This window comes from Gorilla gorilla, chromosome 21 (assembly GCF_029281585.2).
Source record: "Gorilla gorilla gorilla isolate KB3781 chromosome 21, NHGRI_mGorGor1-v2.1_pri, whole genome shotgun sequence".
NCBI lineage: Eukaryota > Metazoa > Chordata > Mammalia > Primates > Hominidae > Gorilla > Gorilla gorilla.
This window is the reverse complement of record NC_073245.2, coordinates 15,032,885-15,047,777: the sequence shown is the minus strand read 5'-3', so window position 1 is coordinate 15,047,777 and position 14,893 is coordinate 15,032,885. Positions and strand designations below refer to the sequence as shown.

The 14,893-nt window shown below is 45.6% G+C and overlaps 1 protein-coding gene across 3 annotated transcripts in view; it reads right to left on the bottom strand.

The window, feature by feature from the left end:
- CDS2 (CDP-diacylglycerol synthase 2) overlaps positions 1-13,916 on the bottom strand; it is a 71,433-nt gene extending 57,517 nt beyond the window's left edge. Inside the window, exon 1 of one of the 3 annotated variants that reach the window (XM_004061774.5) lies at positions 13,533-13,916. In XM_004061774.5, the coding sequence (XP_004061822.1) occupies positions 13,533-13,589 (57 nt within the window). In that variant the 5' untranslated portion in view covers positions 13,590-13,916. Of the gene's footprint in view, positions 1-11,931; positions 12,519-13,532 lie in introns of those variants that run through there. The other 2 variants (XM_055372528.2, XM_055372529.2) reach the window with 2 other exon arrangements.
- Positions 13,917-14,893: the final 977 nt, after the last annotated feature.

The following is a 14,893-nucleotide window of genomic DNA, read 5'->3' as shown; positions in this document are numbered from 1 at the left end:
AAACAAGTGAATACTCAGTATTACTCTGCAGGGAGGAGAGATCACAAAGACAGGCATTCAGAGTGGCTACAAATTTACTGCAGAAGGGAATATATTAATTGTATCAAAACCTAAACAAAGTACATCCCTTTGAGTCAGCAGTTCCAAACAAAGGCACTTATCTAAGAATACCACACTGCAGCATTACTTACAATAGCAAAAACCTTAAAACAACTTAAATGCCTGATTGGTTCAATAAGTTGAGATACAGCCACAAAATGAAAATGGCACATCAATAAAAATGATGCTATATCAACAGAATAAAGGACAAAAACCATATGATCATTTCAATTGATGCTGGCCGGGTGCAGCGGTTCACGCCTGTAATCCCAGCACGTTGGGAGCCCAAGGTGGGCAGATCGCCTGATGTCAGGAGTTCAAGACCAGCCTCGCCAACATGGCAAAACCCCGTCTCTACTAAAAAATACCAAAAATTAGCTGGGCATGGTGGCAGGCGCCTGTAATCCCAGCTACTCGTGAGGCTGAGGCAGGGAGAACTGCTTGAACCCGGGAGGTGGAGGTTGCAGCGAGCTGAGATCGTGCCACTGCACTCCAGCCTGGGCGACAGAGTGAGACTCCATCTCAAAAAAAAAAAAAAAGGATGCTGAAAAAGCACTTGTAAAATTCAACAACGGTTCACAATAAAAACTCTCAATAAATTAAGTATAGAAGGAACCTACCTCAACATAATAAAGGCCATATATGACAAACCCACAGCTAACATCAAACTGAATAGGCAAAAGCTGAAAGCCTTCCTCTAAGCACTAGAAGACAAGGATGTCCACTTTCACCAATCTTATTCAACATAGTATTGGAAATCATAGCCAGGGAAATTAGGCAAGAGAAAGAAATAAAGAGCATCCAAATTAGAAAGGAAGAAGTCAGACTATCCTTCTTTGCAGATGGCATGGTCTTACATATAGAAAAACTGAAAAACACCAAAAAACTCTTGGAACTGATAAACTAATTCACTAAAGTTGTAGGACACAAAAACAACATACAAAAATCAGTAGCATTTCTTTTTTTGTTTGTTTTTGATACAGAGTCTTGGCTCTGTTGCCTAGGCTGGAGTGCTATGGCATGATCTCGGCTCACTTGCAGCCTCCACCTCCCAAGTTCTAGCAATTCAATTCTAGCAAATCCAAGTTCTAGCCTCGGCCACCCAAGTAGCTAGGATTACAGGTGCAGGCCACCACACAGGGCTAATTTTTGTACTTTTAGCAAAGATGAGGTTTCACCATTTTGGCCAGGCTGGTTTCGAACTCCTGGCCTCAAGTGATCCACCCACCTTGGCCTCCCAAAGTGCTGGGATTACAGGCATGAGCCACCACGCCCAGCCTGTGTGTCTGTTTTTATACCAATACCATGTTGTTTTGGTTGCGACAGCTTCACAGTACATTTTGAAATCAGGTAGTGTGATGTCTCCAGCTTTGTTCTTTTTGCTTGGGATCACTTTGGCTATTTGGGATCTTGTGTGATCTTGGGATCTTGGCTACTGGGATCTCTGTGTGATCCCATACAGATTTCAGGATTTAAAAAATATCTGCAAATCTGCACATTGTTTTAGGTAGTACGGTCATTTTAACCATACTGCAGTGCAGTGGTGCGATCTTGGCTCACTGCAACCTCCACCTCCCAGATTCAAGTGATTCTCCTGCCTCAGCCTCCCGGGTAATCCCAGCATTTTGGGAGGCTAAGGCATGTGGATCACCTGAGGTCAGGAATTCGACACCAGCCTGGCCAACATGGTGAAACCCTGTCTCTACTAAAAATACAAAAATTTGCTGGGCATGGTGGTGCATGCCTGTAATCCCAGTTACTTGGGAGGCTGAGGCAGGAGAATGGCTTGAATCTGGAGGGCAGAGGTTGCAGTGAGCCAAAATGGCGCCATTGCACTCCAGCCTGGGTGACAAGAGCAAAACTCCATCTCAAAAATAAATAAAATTAATTAACAAATTAAATTAAATTACAACAGACACACAGACAAATAGAACAGAATTGAGAACTCAGAAATAAATCTATGCATTTACAGTCAACTGATTTTCCACAAAGGAACCAAGAACACACATTGGGAAAAGGACAGCCTCTTCAATAAATGGTGCTGTGAAAACTGGATATCTATATGCCAAAGAGTGAAACTAGAACCCTATCCTATGTCTCTCCATACACAAAAATCAACTCGAGGCTGGGTATGGTGGCTCACATGTAATCCCAGCACTTTAGGAGGCTGAGGAAAGAGGATCACTTGAGGCCAGGAGTTCGAGACCAGCCTGAGCAACACAGCATGATCCTGTTTCCACAAAAAAAAAAAATTTTAAAGAAATGATAAATGTGGCCAGGCGCGGTGGCTCATGCCTGTAATCCCAGCACTTTGGGAAGCTGAGACATGCGCATCACGAGGTCAGGAGATCAAGACCATCCTGGCTAACATAGCGAAACCCCATTTCTAGTAAAAATATGCAAATTAGCTGGGTGTGGTGGCGGGTGCCTGTAGTCCCAGCTACTCGGGAGGCTGAGGCAGAAGAATGTCGTGAACCCAGGAGTTGGAGCTTGGAGTGAGCCGAGATTGTGCCACTGTACTCCAGCCTGGGCGACAGAGCGAGACTCCGTCTCAAAAAAAAAAAACAAAAAAGAAATGATAAATGTCTGGGGTTATGGATATGCTAATTACCCTGATTTAATTATTATACACTGAACACACGTATGGAACTATCACTCTGTATCCCATAAATATAAGTCAACTAAAAATTTTTTTAATGCTGGGTCAAAATGTTTAAAAACTTGAGCAATATTTAGAGTGCATGTATATTTTTTGAGACATTGTCTTGCTCTGTTGCCCAAGCTATAGTGCAGTGGGCTACACTGCAGCCTCAAACTCCTGGGCTCAAGTGATCCTCCTACCCCAGCCTCCCATGTAGCTGGGACTACAGGCATGCACCACCACGCCCAGCAAATTTTAAAAAATATTTTTGTAGAGACCTACTTCTGTAATTTTTAATAATACATGCTTACGTCTCTTCTAGCCAGAGATGCTCTGAGATAATTTTTGAAAAAATAAGACTTAAATAGGTAGAAAGGTCAGGTGCGGTGGCTCATGTCTGTAATCCCAGCACTTTGGGAGGCCAAGGCGGGCAGATCACTTGAGGTCAGGCCTTCGACACCAGCCTGGCCAACATGGTGAAACCCAACTCTACTAAAAATACAAAAATTAGCCGAGCGTGGTAGCAAGCACCTGTTGTCCCAGCTACTAGGGAGGCTAAGGCAGGAGAATTGCTTGAACCTGGGAGGCGGAGGCTGCAGTGAGCCGAGATCACGCTACTGCACTGCAGCCTGGGCGACAGAGCGAGACTCCATCTGAAAAAAAAAAAAAAAAAAAGGGTAGAAATGAGGGAGTGTGACAGAAAGAACACATTTCAGAGGTAGGAAAGAGCAAGAATCAAGATCCATGACAGAGGCACCAAGCAGGGAGAAAGGCCAGTTAAGAGAGAAGGCTACATAAAAAAGAATAAGATCATATCCTTTGCAGCAACATGGATGCAGCTAGGGGTCATTATCCTAAGCAAATTAATGCAAGAAGAGAAAACCAAATATTACATGTTCTCACTTGCAGAGTGAACTGGGAGCTACACATGGACACAAAGAGGGGAACAACAGACACCAGGGCTTGAGGGTGGAGAGTGGGGGGCTGGTGAGGATTGAAAAACTACCCATCTAGTACTATGCTCACTACCTAGGTGACAAAATCATTTGTACACCAAACCTCAGCAACGTGCAATTTGCCCATGTACCAAACCTGCACAGGTACCCCCTGAACCTGAAACAAGAATTGGAAGGAAATGAGAGACAGAGGACTACAAAGGATCTTAAAGTTTAAGCATTATGAAAAAGAGCCAGAATTCTATCATTCCACCCCACCCCCCCAATAATTATTAGGGTAGTTTCAGAACTGAAAGATACAAAGAACAAGATGGATTAGGAGGGACCTAGAGCAAATCCTAACAGGAGGGAGCTCAATTCACAGGGTTTACAATAAGGCAAGCAATAAATCCTGAAATTTGGGAAATCTCAAAGAGTAAAAGACAGATAAGGATTCCAGGAGAGGTAAGGAATTCAGATTTAGGATACTGCAGGCATTTACAATACTGCAGTCCTGAAATGTTGAAGTCTCCAAGAGCAACAAACAGACAACAAACAACAAACAAACAACAAACAGATAAGGATTCCAAGTCACACCTAGTTAGAATCTGCATCCTGCCCTGGGCACGGGAACAAAGGAATAGGAGATTTCAAGCCTGAGTAACCGAGTCATCTGGGATTTTATCGCAGAAGAAAGAAACTGAAGGAGGGTGGTAAGAGTAGAATGAGAGAATTCAGATTTGAGACAAAGTCAGTTTGTGTGGACTGAAGGGCATGCACCTAGGAATGTCTTGTAGACCACTGAAACCACAGGACTAGCCAGGCATGGACTGTGGAGATATGGCTCTGAGAGTTGCCCACTCAGGGGTTCGGTGTCAATGGCAGACATCCTCTCCACATCAGAGACCCAGGGGCAGAGAGTGTTGCCCGTAAATCCCAAGTCCCAGGAACTCTCAAAACCTCAGCAAAGTCTTTACAGAGAAGCCCCAAGCTGGCCCTATGGTGACCTTAATACAAAGGAGCTTCTGCCAAAGACAACAAATCAAAAAGATGTCTGACTTTGGTAGGACAGGTCAGGTCCTTCCACACAGACAGCAGTGCTCATGAGAACCACAGTGTGGCATGAGGCTGTCCCTGGGGAGAGGCAGGTGGGAGAAAGGAAACTTCACAGAGTACCCTTTGCTCCCTACAAATTCTGAACCACAGACTGCCTACTCAAAATAACACCATAAAGTTTAACTTTCTTCAAAAGGTCAGTCAACTTAGTGGGCTCAATGCCATCCCTACTGTTGGGGCAAACAACATGAGAATAAATATCAGTGACTGGCATAGGAAGCTGCCCAGCGGGGACCATACGTGGAGGTGGGGAGGGGGTGCCTCACTATTACCCCAGCCAAGTAACCACCACATGACAAGACTTGGAAGGCAGGAACCCTGCCCAATGCCAGGAACAAATTAGCATTCTTTCAAGGAGACTTTGGCAAAATTAATAGTAAAGAGTCAGTGTCCGTCTCTTTTCTGTACCAGAGGCAGTATGATACACAAACAGCTGTACTTTTTCACCCCCAACAGCCTCTAGTGCCAGTCCAGAAGGGCTGGGAGACCTTAACAACATAGAATGTAGGTTAACAAACTGTGGAGAGGAATGTCCTCCACCTACGTGGATCCTAGAAAAGATGGAAAAGTGTGAAAACCAGAAATAGTAACACTCAAATCTTTTCAAACAGTTTTAAGAATGATTATCTGCCCTGTGAAATTAGTTACAATGGCCGGGCACGGTGGCTCACGCTGTACCAGCCCTTTGAGAGGCCGAGGCGAGAAGATCGCTTGAACCCAGGAGTTCAATGGTCAACATTTTAAGACCCTGTCTCTATTATAAAGTAAGTATATATATATATATATTTATATATATAAATTCAAAAAAGAAATTAGTTACAAGATTCATTTTAAAAAGAGTTTCTCAAATATATTCAAGATTATATAATTTCTGGCAGTTGTAAGGTTGAGAATAAAGTGAGGGAGGAGAAATGCTTTACATTAGTAGGACAGTGCAGGTTTTATACAATCTTCTTGTTTATCAAACATATTCCGAATGATTTTATCAAGTATTATGTTCCCATATCCATCAGCTGTTAAGACTCTCATGCTCATTTTCTACCTTACCAATTTAAATATGCAGTCGGCTGGGTACTGTGGCTCACGCCTGTAATCCCAGCACTTTAGAAGGCCAAGGCAGGCAGATCACCTGAAGTCAGGAATTTGAGACCAGCCTGGCCAACATAGTGAAACCCTGTCTCTACTAAAAATATAAAAATTAGCTGGGTGTGATGGTGGGCGCCTGTAATCCCAGCTACTCGGGAGGCTGAGGCAGGAGAATCACTTGAACTCGGGAGACAGAGGTTGCAGTGAGCTGAGATCACGCCATTGGACTCCAGCCTGGGCAACAAGAGAGAAACTCCATCTCAAAAAATAAATAAATAAATAAAAATAAAACTCTTAAATATTATTGATTTTAAAAAGATTGTATTATTTCTTTAAATCGGTATGGAAAAAAATTGATTATGTGGAGTCAAAACAGGCATAAAATTCTGAATAATATCCTTATGAACACTGATAACACCAGCCCCTCTCAGAAATACAGACACTGTCCATAGCAGACCCTACAGTCAGTGAATGTTCTAAAGAGAAGCGTTGAATACTGAATGACTGCTTATTACTAGAACAAATGGTTCTCATGCTAACAGTCATTAACTGGAAAGCATTTCTTCCAAGCAGCCTCACCCACTGCCTGGGTGAGGCGCCTTGTGGTCTTCAAGCACTGCGCTGGGAGTGCCTTTCAAGGATACCAGAGTGGCCGCTCCCAGGAAAGTGCTCACAAATGTCTAAATCACAGTCATCCGATAACCAGGAAAACTGAAACTAATCAACTTTCTCTATAAAACACACACATTTTTTTCTGCAAAGAGTCTCCACATTTACTCTGAGACCTTTTTAACATTTAACATTTTGAAAGATTTATATAGTATTTTTTTGATTTTGTAGCCAAATAAGAAAAATAGGTAATATTTGGGTATCATATCTATCAATGTTAATCAATAAAGAAGCTTTTAAAGTATGTAAATTAATTCTACGAGAAAAAAATAAAAAACAACAACTGGGAAGTAGAAGACCTTCATAGGCCAGGCGCGGTGGCTCACGCCTGTAATCCCATCACTTTGGTAGGCCGAGGCGGGAGTATCACCTGAGGTCAGGAGTTCGAGACCAGCCTGACCAACATGGAGAAACCCCATCTCTACTAAAAATACAAAATTAGCTGGGCGTGGTGGCATGCCCGTAATCCCAGTTACTCAGGAGGCTGAGGCAGGAGAATTGCTTGAACCCAGGAGGCAGAGGTTGCGGTCAGCTGAGATTATACCATTACACTCCAGCCTGGGCCAACAACAGCGAAACTTCGTCTCAAAAAATAAATAAATAGAAGACCTTCATAATACGAACCATTCTATATCTAACCAACTAAGTCATCTTGAGCTAACAACTTAAACTCTCTGAGCTGCGGCATCCTCTTCTATAAAATAACTACCTCAAGCCGGGTGCCATGGCTCAGGCCTGTAGTCCTGAGCTACTCAGGAGACTGAGGTAGGAGGATGGCTTGAGCTCAGGAGTTTAAAGCTGTAGTGAGCTATGACTGTGCCACTACACTCCAGCCTGGGCAACAAGGTGAGACCCTGTTCCTAAAAATAAAAAACACCTTTAAAGTCCCTTCTAGTCCTAACAACCAAGGAGAGCAATTTAACATTTTTAAAAGATGATAAAAATTCTTTTTTTTTTTTTTTGAGATGAAGTCTCGCTCTGTCCTCCTGGCTGGAGTGCAGTGGTGTGATCTCGGCTCACTGCAAGCTCCGCCTCCCGGGTTCACGCCATCATGCCATTCTCCTCAGCCTCCTGAGTAGCTGGGACCACGGGCGCCACCACACCCAGCTAATTTTTTTTTTTTTGTAGTAGAGAAGGGGTTTTGCCGTCTTAGCCAGGATGGTCTCAATGTCCTGACCTCGTGATCCGCCCGCCTCAGCCTCCCAAAGTGCTGGGATTACAGGCATGAGCCACCGCGCCCGGCCGATAAAAATTCTTCTAATGAAATACCATGTTAACCTGGGCAAACATAAAACATTTTTTAAAAATAGATTTTGGAAAAACTAATTTTAAATAGTCAAAATCATGCAGTAATTGAGTTTTTTAAATAAAATCATACTGTTTGAGCAACAAAAATAAGAAACATAAAATAATTGGTTATATGAGAAAACAATCTTTCACCTCCTCTCCCTGTTAAGCCTGGGAATCATAGTTAAGGTTTACTGATTCTTTTAATTCCCAAATTATTTCTCAACATAAAAAAATTTTCTTGAAAAAAATTAAGCATTTCTCTTATACCTGAAGTAGTTATAGTTCTTTAATATTTTATTTGAGTAGTTCAATCTCAAAGTCTATTGAAAACCATTTTTAATTATAAAAGAAGGTAATTGCATACAACAATGTTCAGTGGTCCTTCTACAGTTAAAGCCTGTGATTCGGAGTACTGAAAAATTCCGCAAGAAAATAAACCAAAAAGAGGCCGGGCGCGGTGGCTCACGCCTGTAATCCCAGCACTTCAGGAGGCCAAGGCGGGTGGGTCACCTGAGGTCAGGAGTTTGAGACCAGCCTGACCAACATGGTGAAACTTTGTCTCCACTAAAAATAAAAATATTAGTTGGGCGTGGAGGTATGTGACTGTAATCTCAGCTACTCAGGAGGCTGAGATGGGAGAATCACTTGAACCCAGGAGGCAGAGGCTGCAGTGAGCCAAGAACACATCATTGCACTCTAGCCTGGGTGGCACAGTGAGACTCCATCTCAAAAAAAAAAAATTAAAATTGAAAATGAACCGAAGATAGGTCATAGAAGGCTAAGTCCTTTCTATAAAACTTTCCTTAAAAGGTAATGAATATGTATAGGTTCTACAAATATGTATAACTTGAAGATTTAATCACCTTTCAAGAGTGTAAGATGAATATTAAAGTTTTTTCTATAAAAATCTATTTTAATCAGTAGCAACATAGCTAACATATTATGTGACAAGCTCTGCTGTCAGCCCATACATACATCTAATCCACATGAATATCCTGTAAAGCACATATAATTTTATGACCCCCTTTTTAATGATGGACAAACTGAGGCTGCCACAACTTCCATGATCTACTCAAAGTTACACAGGCTTTATGTGGCGGAGCCCAGGCTCAAGGTAGATGTAACCGACCCAAGCCCCTGCTCTTACATGCTATCTTCAGTTAAGATTTAAACTCCCCTTTCTAAATGATGTCACTATTTCCTCTCCATATGGGTTTCATCGATCTAGAAAGGAAACCTTGAAATAAGTAAAGCTCTAATTTAAATAGCACTTCAGCAATTAAGTAAAGCAGAAAACCCCTGAACCTATACGCTAACTTCCGAAACAAAATCTCCTGAAATGCCAACTCAATCATAAATTTTAAGATGCCAATCTTTCAGACCATATCTCATCCTTTGCTCTCCTAAGCTCCATCAGAAAAATATGGTTGGGTAGGAAGAGGATCATTCCCAAAGCCTAAACTCCAAGTTTCTTAGTTTGGCAACTACACTGTGCTTTGGGACTTTAAAATTATAAGCACAGTTCCCAGAGGAGAACATTTCCTTTACTAGCAATTGGCTTTGAAAATTCCATTCTCAGATGCTAAATATAACAAAATACCTTCTGACTTTTATAAATAAACATTCTCCAGATTATTTTGATACTAATGATTTTCTATTTACAAGACAGTTTTGCCACAGCAGTTAAGCAACTGTAACATTTTGAGGAATCTTTCAAGTTTACTCCAGAGCTTTTTTTTTTTTTTTTTTTTTTTTTAAGACAGAGTCTTGCTGTCGCCCAGGCTGGAGTGCAGTGGCGCCATCTCGGCTCACTGCGGGCTCCGCCTCCCAGGTTCACGCCATTCTCCTGCCTCTCAGCCTTCCGAGTAGCTGGGACTACAGGCGCCCACCACCACGCCCGGCTAATTTTTTGTATTTTTAGTAGAGACGGGGTTTCACCGTGTTAGCCAGGATGGTCTCCATCTCCTAACCTCGTGATCCACCCGCCTCGGCCTCCCAAAGTGCTGGGATTACAGGCGTGAGCTACCACGCCCAGCCTCCAGAGCTTTTCTTTTCTTTTAAGACATTGTTTGGCTCTTGTTGCCCAGGCTGGATGGAGTGCAACGGCGCAATCTCGGCTCACCGCAACCTCTGCCTCCCAAGTTCAAGCGATTCTCCTGCCTCAGCCTCCTGAGTAGCTGGGATTACAGGCATGCACCACCATGCCCGGCTAATTTTGTATTTTTAGTAGAGACGGGGTTTCTACTAAAACCCCGTTGGTCAGGCTGGTCTCGAACTCCTGACCTCAGGTGATCTGCCCACCTCAGCCTCCCAAAGTGCTGGGATTACAGGCGTGAGCCACCGTGCCCAGCCTATTCCAGAGCTTTTAAAGCTCTGACTTGAAAATTGTTCACTAGATTCTTCTACTATGAAATTAAAAAGTTCTTGTTTCATAATGCATTTCCTTAAAATTTATTATTTCTAATTTCCTTGGGTTCTAACACAAGAATATTGGCAAAGCCAAAGTCATGGAAGTCGGTGTTTCCCAAACTATGAAACAGAATAAATCAGGATTTTTTAAAAGTTTACTATGGGCCGGGCACGGTGGCTCACACCTGTAATCCCAGCACTTTGGGAGGCCAAAGTGGGTAGATCACCTGAGGTCAGGAGTTCGAGACCAACCTGGCCAACATGGTGAAACCTCGTTTCTATTAAAAACACAAAAAAATTAGCCAGGCGTGATGGCAGGCACCTGTAATCCCAGGTACTGGGGAAGCTAAGGCAGGAGAATTGCTTGAACACGGGAGGCGGAGGTTGCAGTGAGCCGAGATTGTGCCATTGCACTCCAGCCTGGGCAACAAGAGCGAAACTCTGTCTCAAAAAACATAAAAAAACAAACCAACAAACAAAAGTTTACTATATACATTCAAAGACAAATAATAGATTTCACAGTTTTTAAAATGTTCCCTTATTAAAAATCCCAAACATGGCCAGGTGTGATGGCTCACGTCTGTAATCTCAGCACTTTGGGAGACCGAGGCGGGCAGATCACGAAGTCAGGAGTTCAAGACCAGCCTGGCCAATAGAGTGAAACCCCATCTCTACTAAAAATACAAAAAAAAAAGGCCAGGTACAGTGGCTCACGCCTATAATCCCAGCACTTTGGGAAGCTGAGGCGGGAGGATCACCTGAGGTTGGGAGTTTGAGGCCAGCCTGACCAACATTGAGAAGCCCTGCCTCTACTAAAAATACAACATTAGCCGGGCATGGTAGCACACACCTGCAGTCCCAGCTACTCGTGCGGCTGAGGCAGGAGAATTGCTTGAACCTGGGAGGTAGAGGTTGCGATGAGCCAAGATCATGTCATTGCACTCCAGCCTGGGCAAAAGAGCGAAACTCCCTCTCAAAAAAAAAAAAAAAAAATTAGCCGAGTGTGGTGGCGGATTCCTATAGTCCCAGCTACTCAGGAGGCTGAGGCAGGAGACTAGCTTGAACCTGGGAGGCAGAGGTTGCAGTGAGCTGAGATCGTGCCACTGCACTCCAGCCTGGGCGACAGAGAGAGACTCCGCCTAAAAAAATAATAATAATAAAATCCCATACATGACAATTCAGTGACAATTGAGAAGTTCTGAATAATGGGGTGAGGAACTGATTGTCTTGTTCTCGGTAATGAACATCAGGCTTTTAACAGAGTGCATAGCAGCTGTCTTTTAGGAAACAACATGCCACAAGTGGACCTCATGACCCCAGGCATTCTGTCACTGTATAAGTGATATAAGTGCACCTCTAGCTGGACAGCTCCTCAGGTCCTCCCAGTCTAAAGTACAGGATGTGAAAGTAAGACGGTTCAACTCGCACTTTATCTCTGGGGGATGGATCCAACGAGTCCGGGAAGGAGGGTAGAATCTTTATGTTGCATCTCATAATCCCAAGGTTGTTTTTTGACATTCTAATTATTGTACATAGTTAGCTTTTCAAAAACATGGCCCACCAGCTATCATGCCTTCTTTCTTCTCTCTCTCCTCACACCTTCTAGGTCCACAAAGTCCCACTGACATCAAGCATGATCTCACCCTTAAACAGAGCTACAGAGCCTCCAAACATCTGCATACTCACCAACTAGTAGCACAAGGTAAGTCAGAATTCTTTCAGGCTGAACCAGGATAGCCAAATGAAAAATTAGAGACTTCAAAGTATCTTGTCTCTGCAAGCGACTGCTAAATCCTCAGCCCCAGCCCTAAATTTTCTCCAAAATATGTTTTTGTTTTTGTTTTTTGAGACAGGGTCTCAAACTCCTGGGCTCAAGCGATCCTCCTGCCTCAGCCTCCCTAGAAGCTAGGATTACAGGCGAGCAGCACTGTGCCTGGCCAAAATATATGTTCTAAAAATCAGTAGGAACAGTTCTCTTTGGATAGTCCACTGTCAACTGCAATAACACGAAAGTTGTTTAAAAAAACCCATGATCTCCTTATCTTTCACCAAAAACATTCCTCCTAGTGTAACTGCTCTGTTGACATCCTGTCACCAAATCTTGTGCTTTCTTCCTTCTTGGTGTCTCCCTAATGTCCGTTGCATCCAGTCATCAAAAAGTTACAGGCTGCATTAGGGGAAGCCGTCAGCCTGGTGTAAGGCAACAGGGATTGGTGGGAACAGATGATCCTCAGCTCCAGCCAACCATTGATCAGGTGACAAAGTGATGGTGGACCCTCCAATTATCTAAGACAGGCAAGAAATTTAGATTGTTAGGAGAAACTTTCTGATTTTTAAGGCAATATGTGGGCCAAAGAAAACATCTACAGGTCACTCATGGGCAATCCCGAGTGAACCAGTCTCCCTCATTCTGGTCCAGGCTCCCTCAGTCTGGTCCAGGCTCCCTCAGTCCATTCTACACATCACTGTCTGATCAGTTTTCCAAACACAGGGCTCCTGATCACTGCTATCTCGGAAAGCACAACTACTGCTACAAAGTCCTATACTGCCATTCAACCTCCACAGTAATAAAACCAATCCCTACCTTCCTTAACTCCCCTACACAAATCTTTCACTCCCCCACCCGCCACCCCCGCCACTGTCCCCGCCAAGATGGCCTCCTTCCTACTCTCCTCCCCTACCCACCAGAGCCCACACGGTGCAGGAAACAACCCATCAACCGGGAGGACGCCCTCCAACACCTGCTGATGACGGACTGGCTCACTGGGTAACACCCCTTTGCTCAAAGCCGATGATTTCATGCCCAAGAAGGGATTTACATCTCCCAGGAGGCAAATGCTATGGCCTTGTCCTGATTCCCCCACCCCCCAAAATAATAACATTGTAAAAAGGAACGGAGAGCCTAAGTTGCGCTCAGAGGAGCCGCCTCCCTAAGAAGGCTCTGCATATCTTCACCTCCAGGAAGGCCTCACGGAGTTGGGGGAGAGGGGAGTCCCCGCAGCCAGCCCAGCGAGGCAGGAGGCCGTGCGCCACTCCCGAGAAGCTCCTTCCTGCGCCCCGGGGGAGCCACTTCAGTCAGACCCTGAGCCGGGACCCCGACCCGCCGACCCCTGACGCGCGCGCCGCGAAGGCCGGGCACCCGAGGGCCCTTCGCGCTACCCGGGCCCGGGGCCTCCGTCGGCTGCGACAAAGGGTCAGAGAACAAGACGACCCCTCTGCGCGCGTCCCCCGCAGGCCTCCCGGATGCGCCGCTGTCCCGGCCGCGCCCACCCCGACGCTGCCGCTACCTTGTCCTCGGGTGGCGCATCCGGCTCATGGGCCACCCTCTGCCTCAGCTCTGTCATCCTGGAAAAACCGGCCCGACGTCGCCGCGAGCTAGCAGCGAAGCCGCCAGAGCAGGCAGCTCGGCGCGGGCACGCGCGGACTCCCACGGCCGGCCCCGCCCCGCCCGGGAGGCGCGCGGCTCCGAGCGGCTCACAATTCCCTTAGCAGCCCAGCAGCCAGCCCTGGAGCTCGGCCCCACCCAGTGCCGTCGCCGTCCTTTCACCCGGGCCGAGCAGGGTCAGCCTTCCCTAGCCCCGACCCGAGAGCTCCCTCTCCCGGGAGCAGGGCTCGGAGCGAGTGCGCACGCGCAGCGCCACCATCACGGTCCAAAATATCCACCAATGGCGCAAATACGCCAGGGAGGCAGGGCGACGGGGGCGGGGCGGGGCGGAGCAGAGTCGAGAGGCGCGCATTGGACGGCAGCGTCAGGGGCGGGAAAAGGCGTGCGTTTCAGTGTGCGATTAGCCAATGGGAGCTCCCGCTTAACCGTGGATGGCCGGAGCTGGCGCCCGGGTTCTGGAGGTAACCGGTTACTGAAGGCGAGAAGCGCCACCCGGAGGCTCTAGCCTGACAAATGCTTGCTGACCTGGGCCAGAGCTCTTCCCTTTCGCAAGTAAGTAGACGTTATTTAGGTCGAATGGAAAGGCCAGGTGAGCCGACCTGGTTAAGAGCATTTTATCACTTATCACATGATGAGAAATGAAACCCACACTTCAGTCTGCTTTGCTTTGGCAAGCTGTCGCTAGTACTTGTTGAGCACTAATTGTATACTAGGCACTGAGCTGAGTAATCGCTTTAGTTGGCTTATCTCGTTTAATCCACACATGGCTTGGAAGTGGGTATGATTTGAATTTTACAGTTAAGATCTTCCTCAGTGGTTTTTTTGTTTGTTTGTTTTTTTGTGACGGAGTCTCGCTCTGTCGCCCAGGCTGGAGTGCAGTGGCATGATCTCGACTCACTGCAACCTCTGCCTCCCGGGCTCAAACAATTCCAAGGTGGGCGCCACCACGCCTGGCTAACTTTTGTATTTTTAGTAGAGACGGGGTTTCACCATATTGGTCAGGCTGGTCTCGAACTCCTGACCTCAGGTGATCCGTCCTCCTCCGCCTTCCAAAGTGCTGGGATTACAGGCGTGAGCCACCGAGCCCGGCCCTTCCTCAGTTTTTCAAATTTGTCTTCTGGACTATGGAAAGACCTTTTTTGGGACAGAAGTGCTGTCTACTTTGTTTACTGTGCATCCTCCATGTCTTTGACACATCCATTGTAAGTACTTGTTGGATGGATTTAAAACTTTTAAAAGGACGTTAGCCAAGGTCTCCCAGCT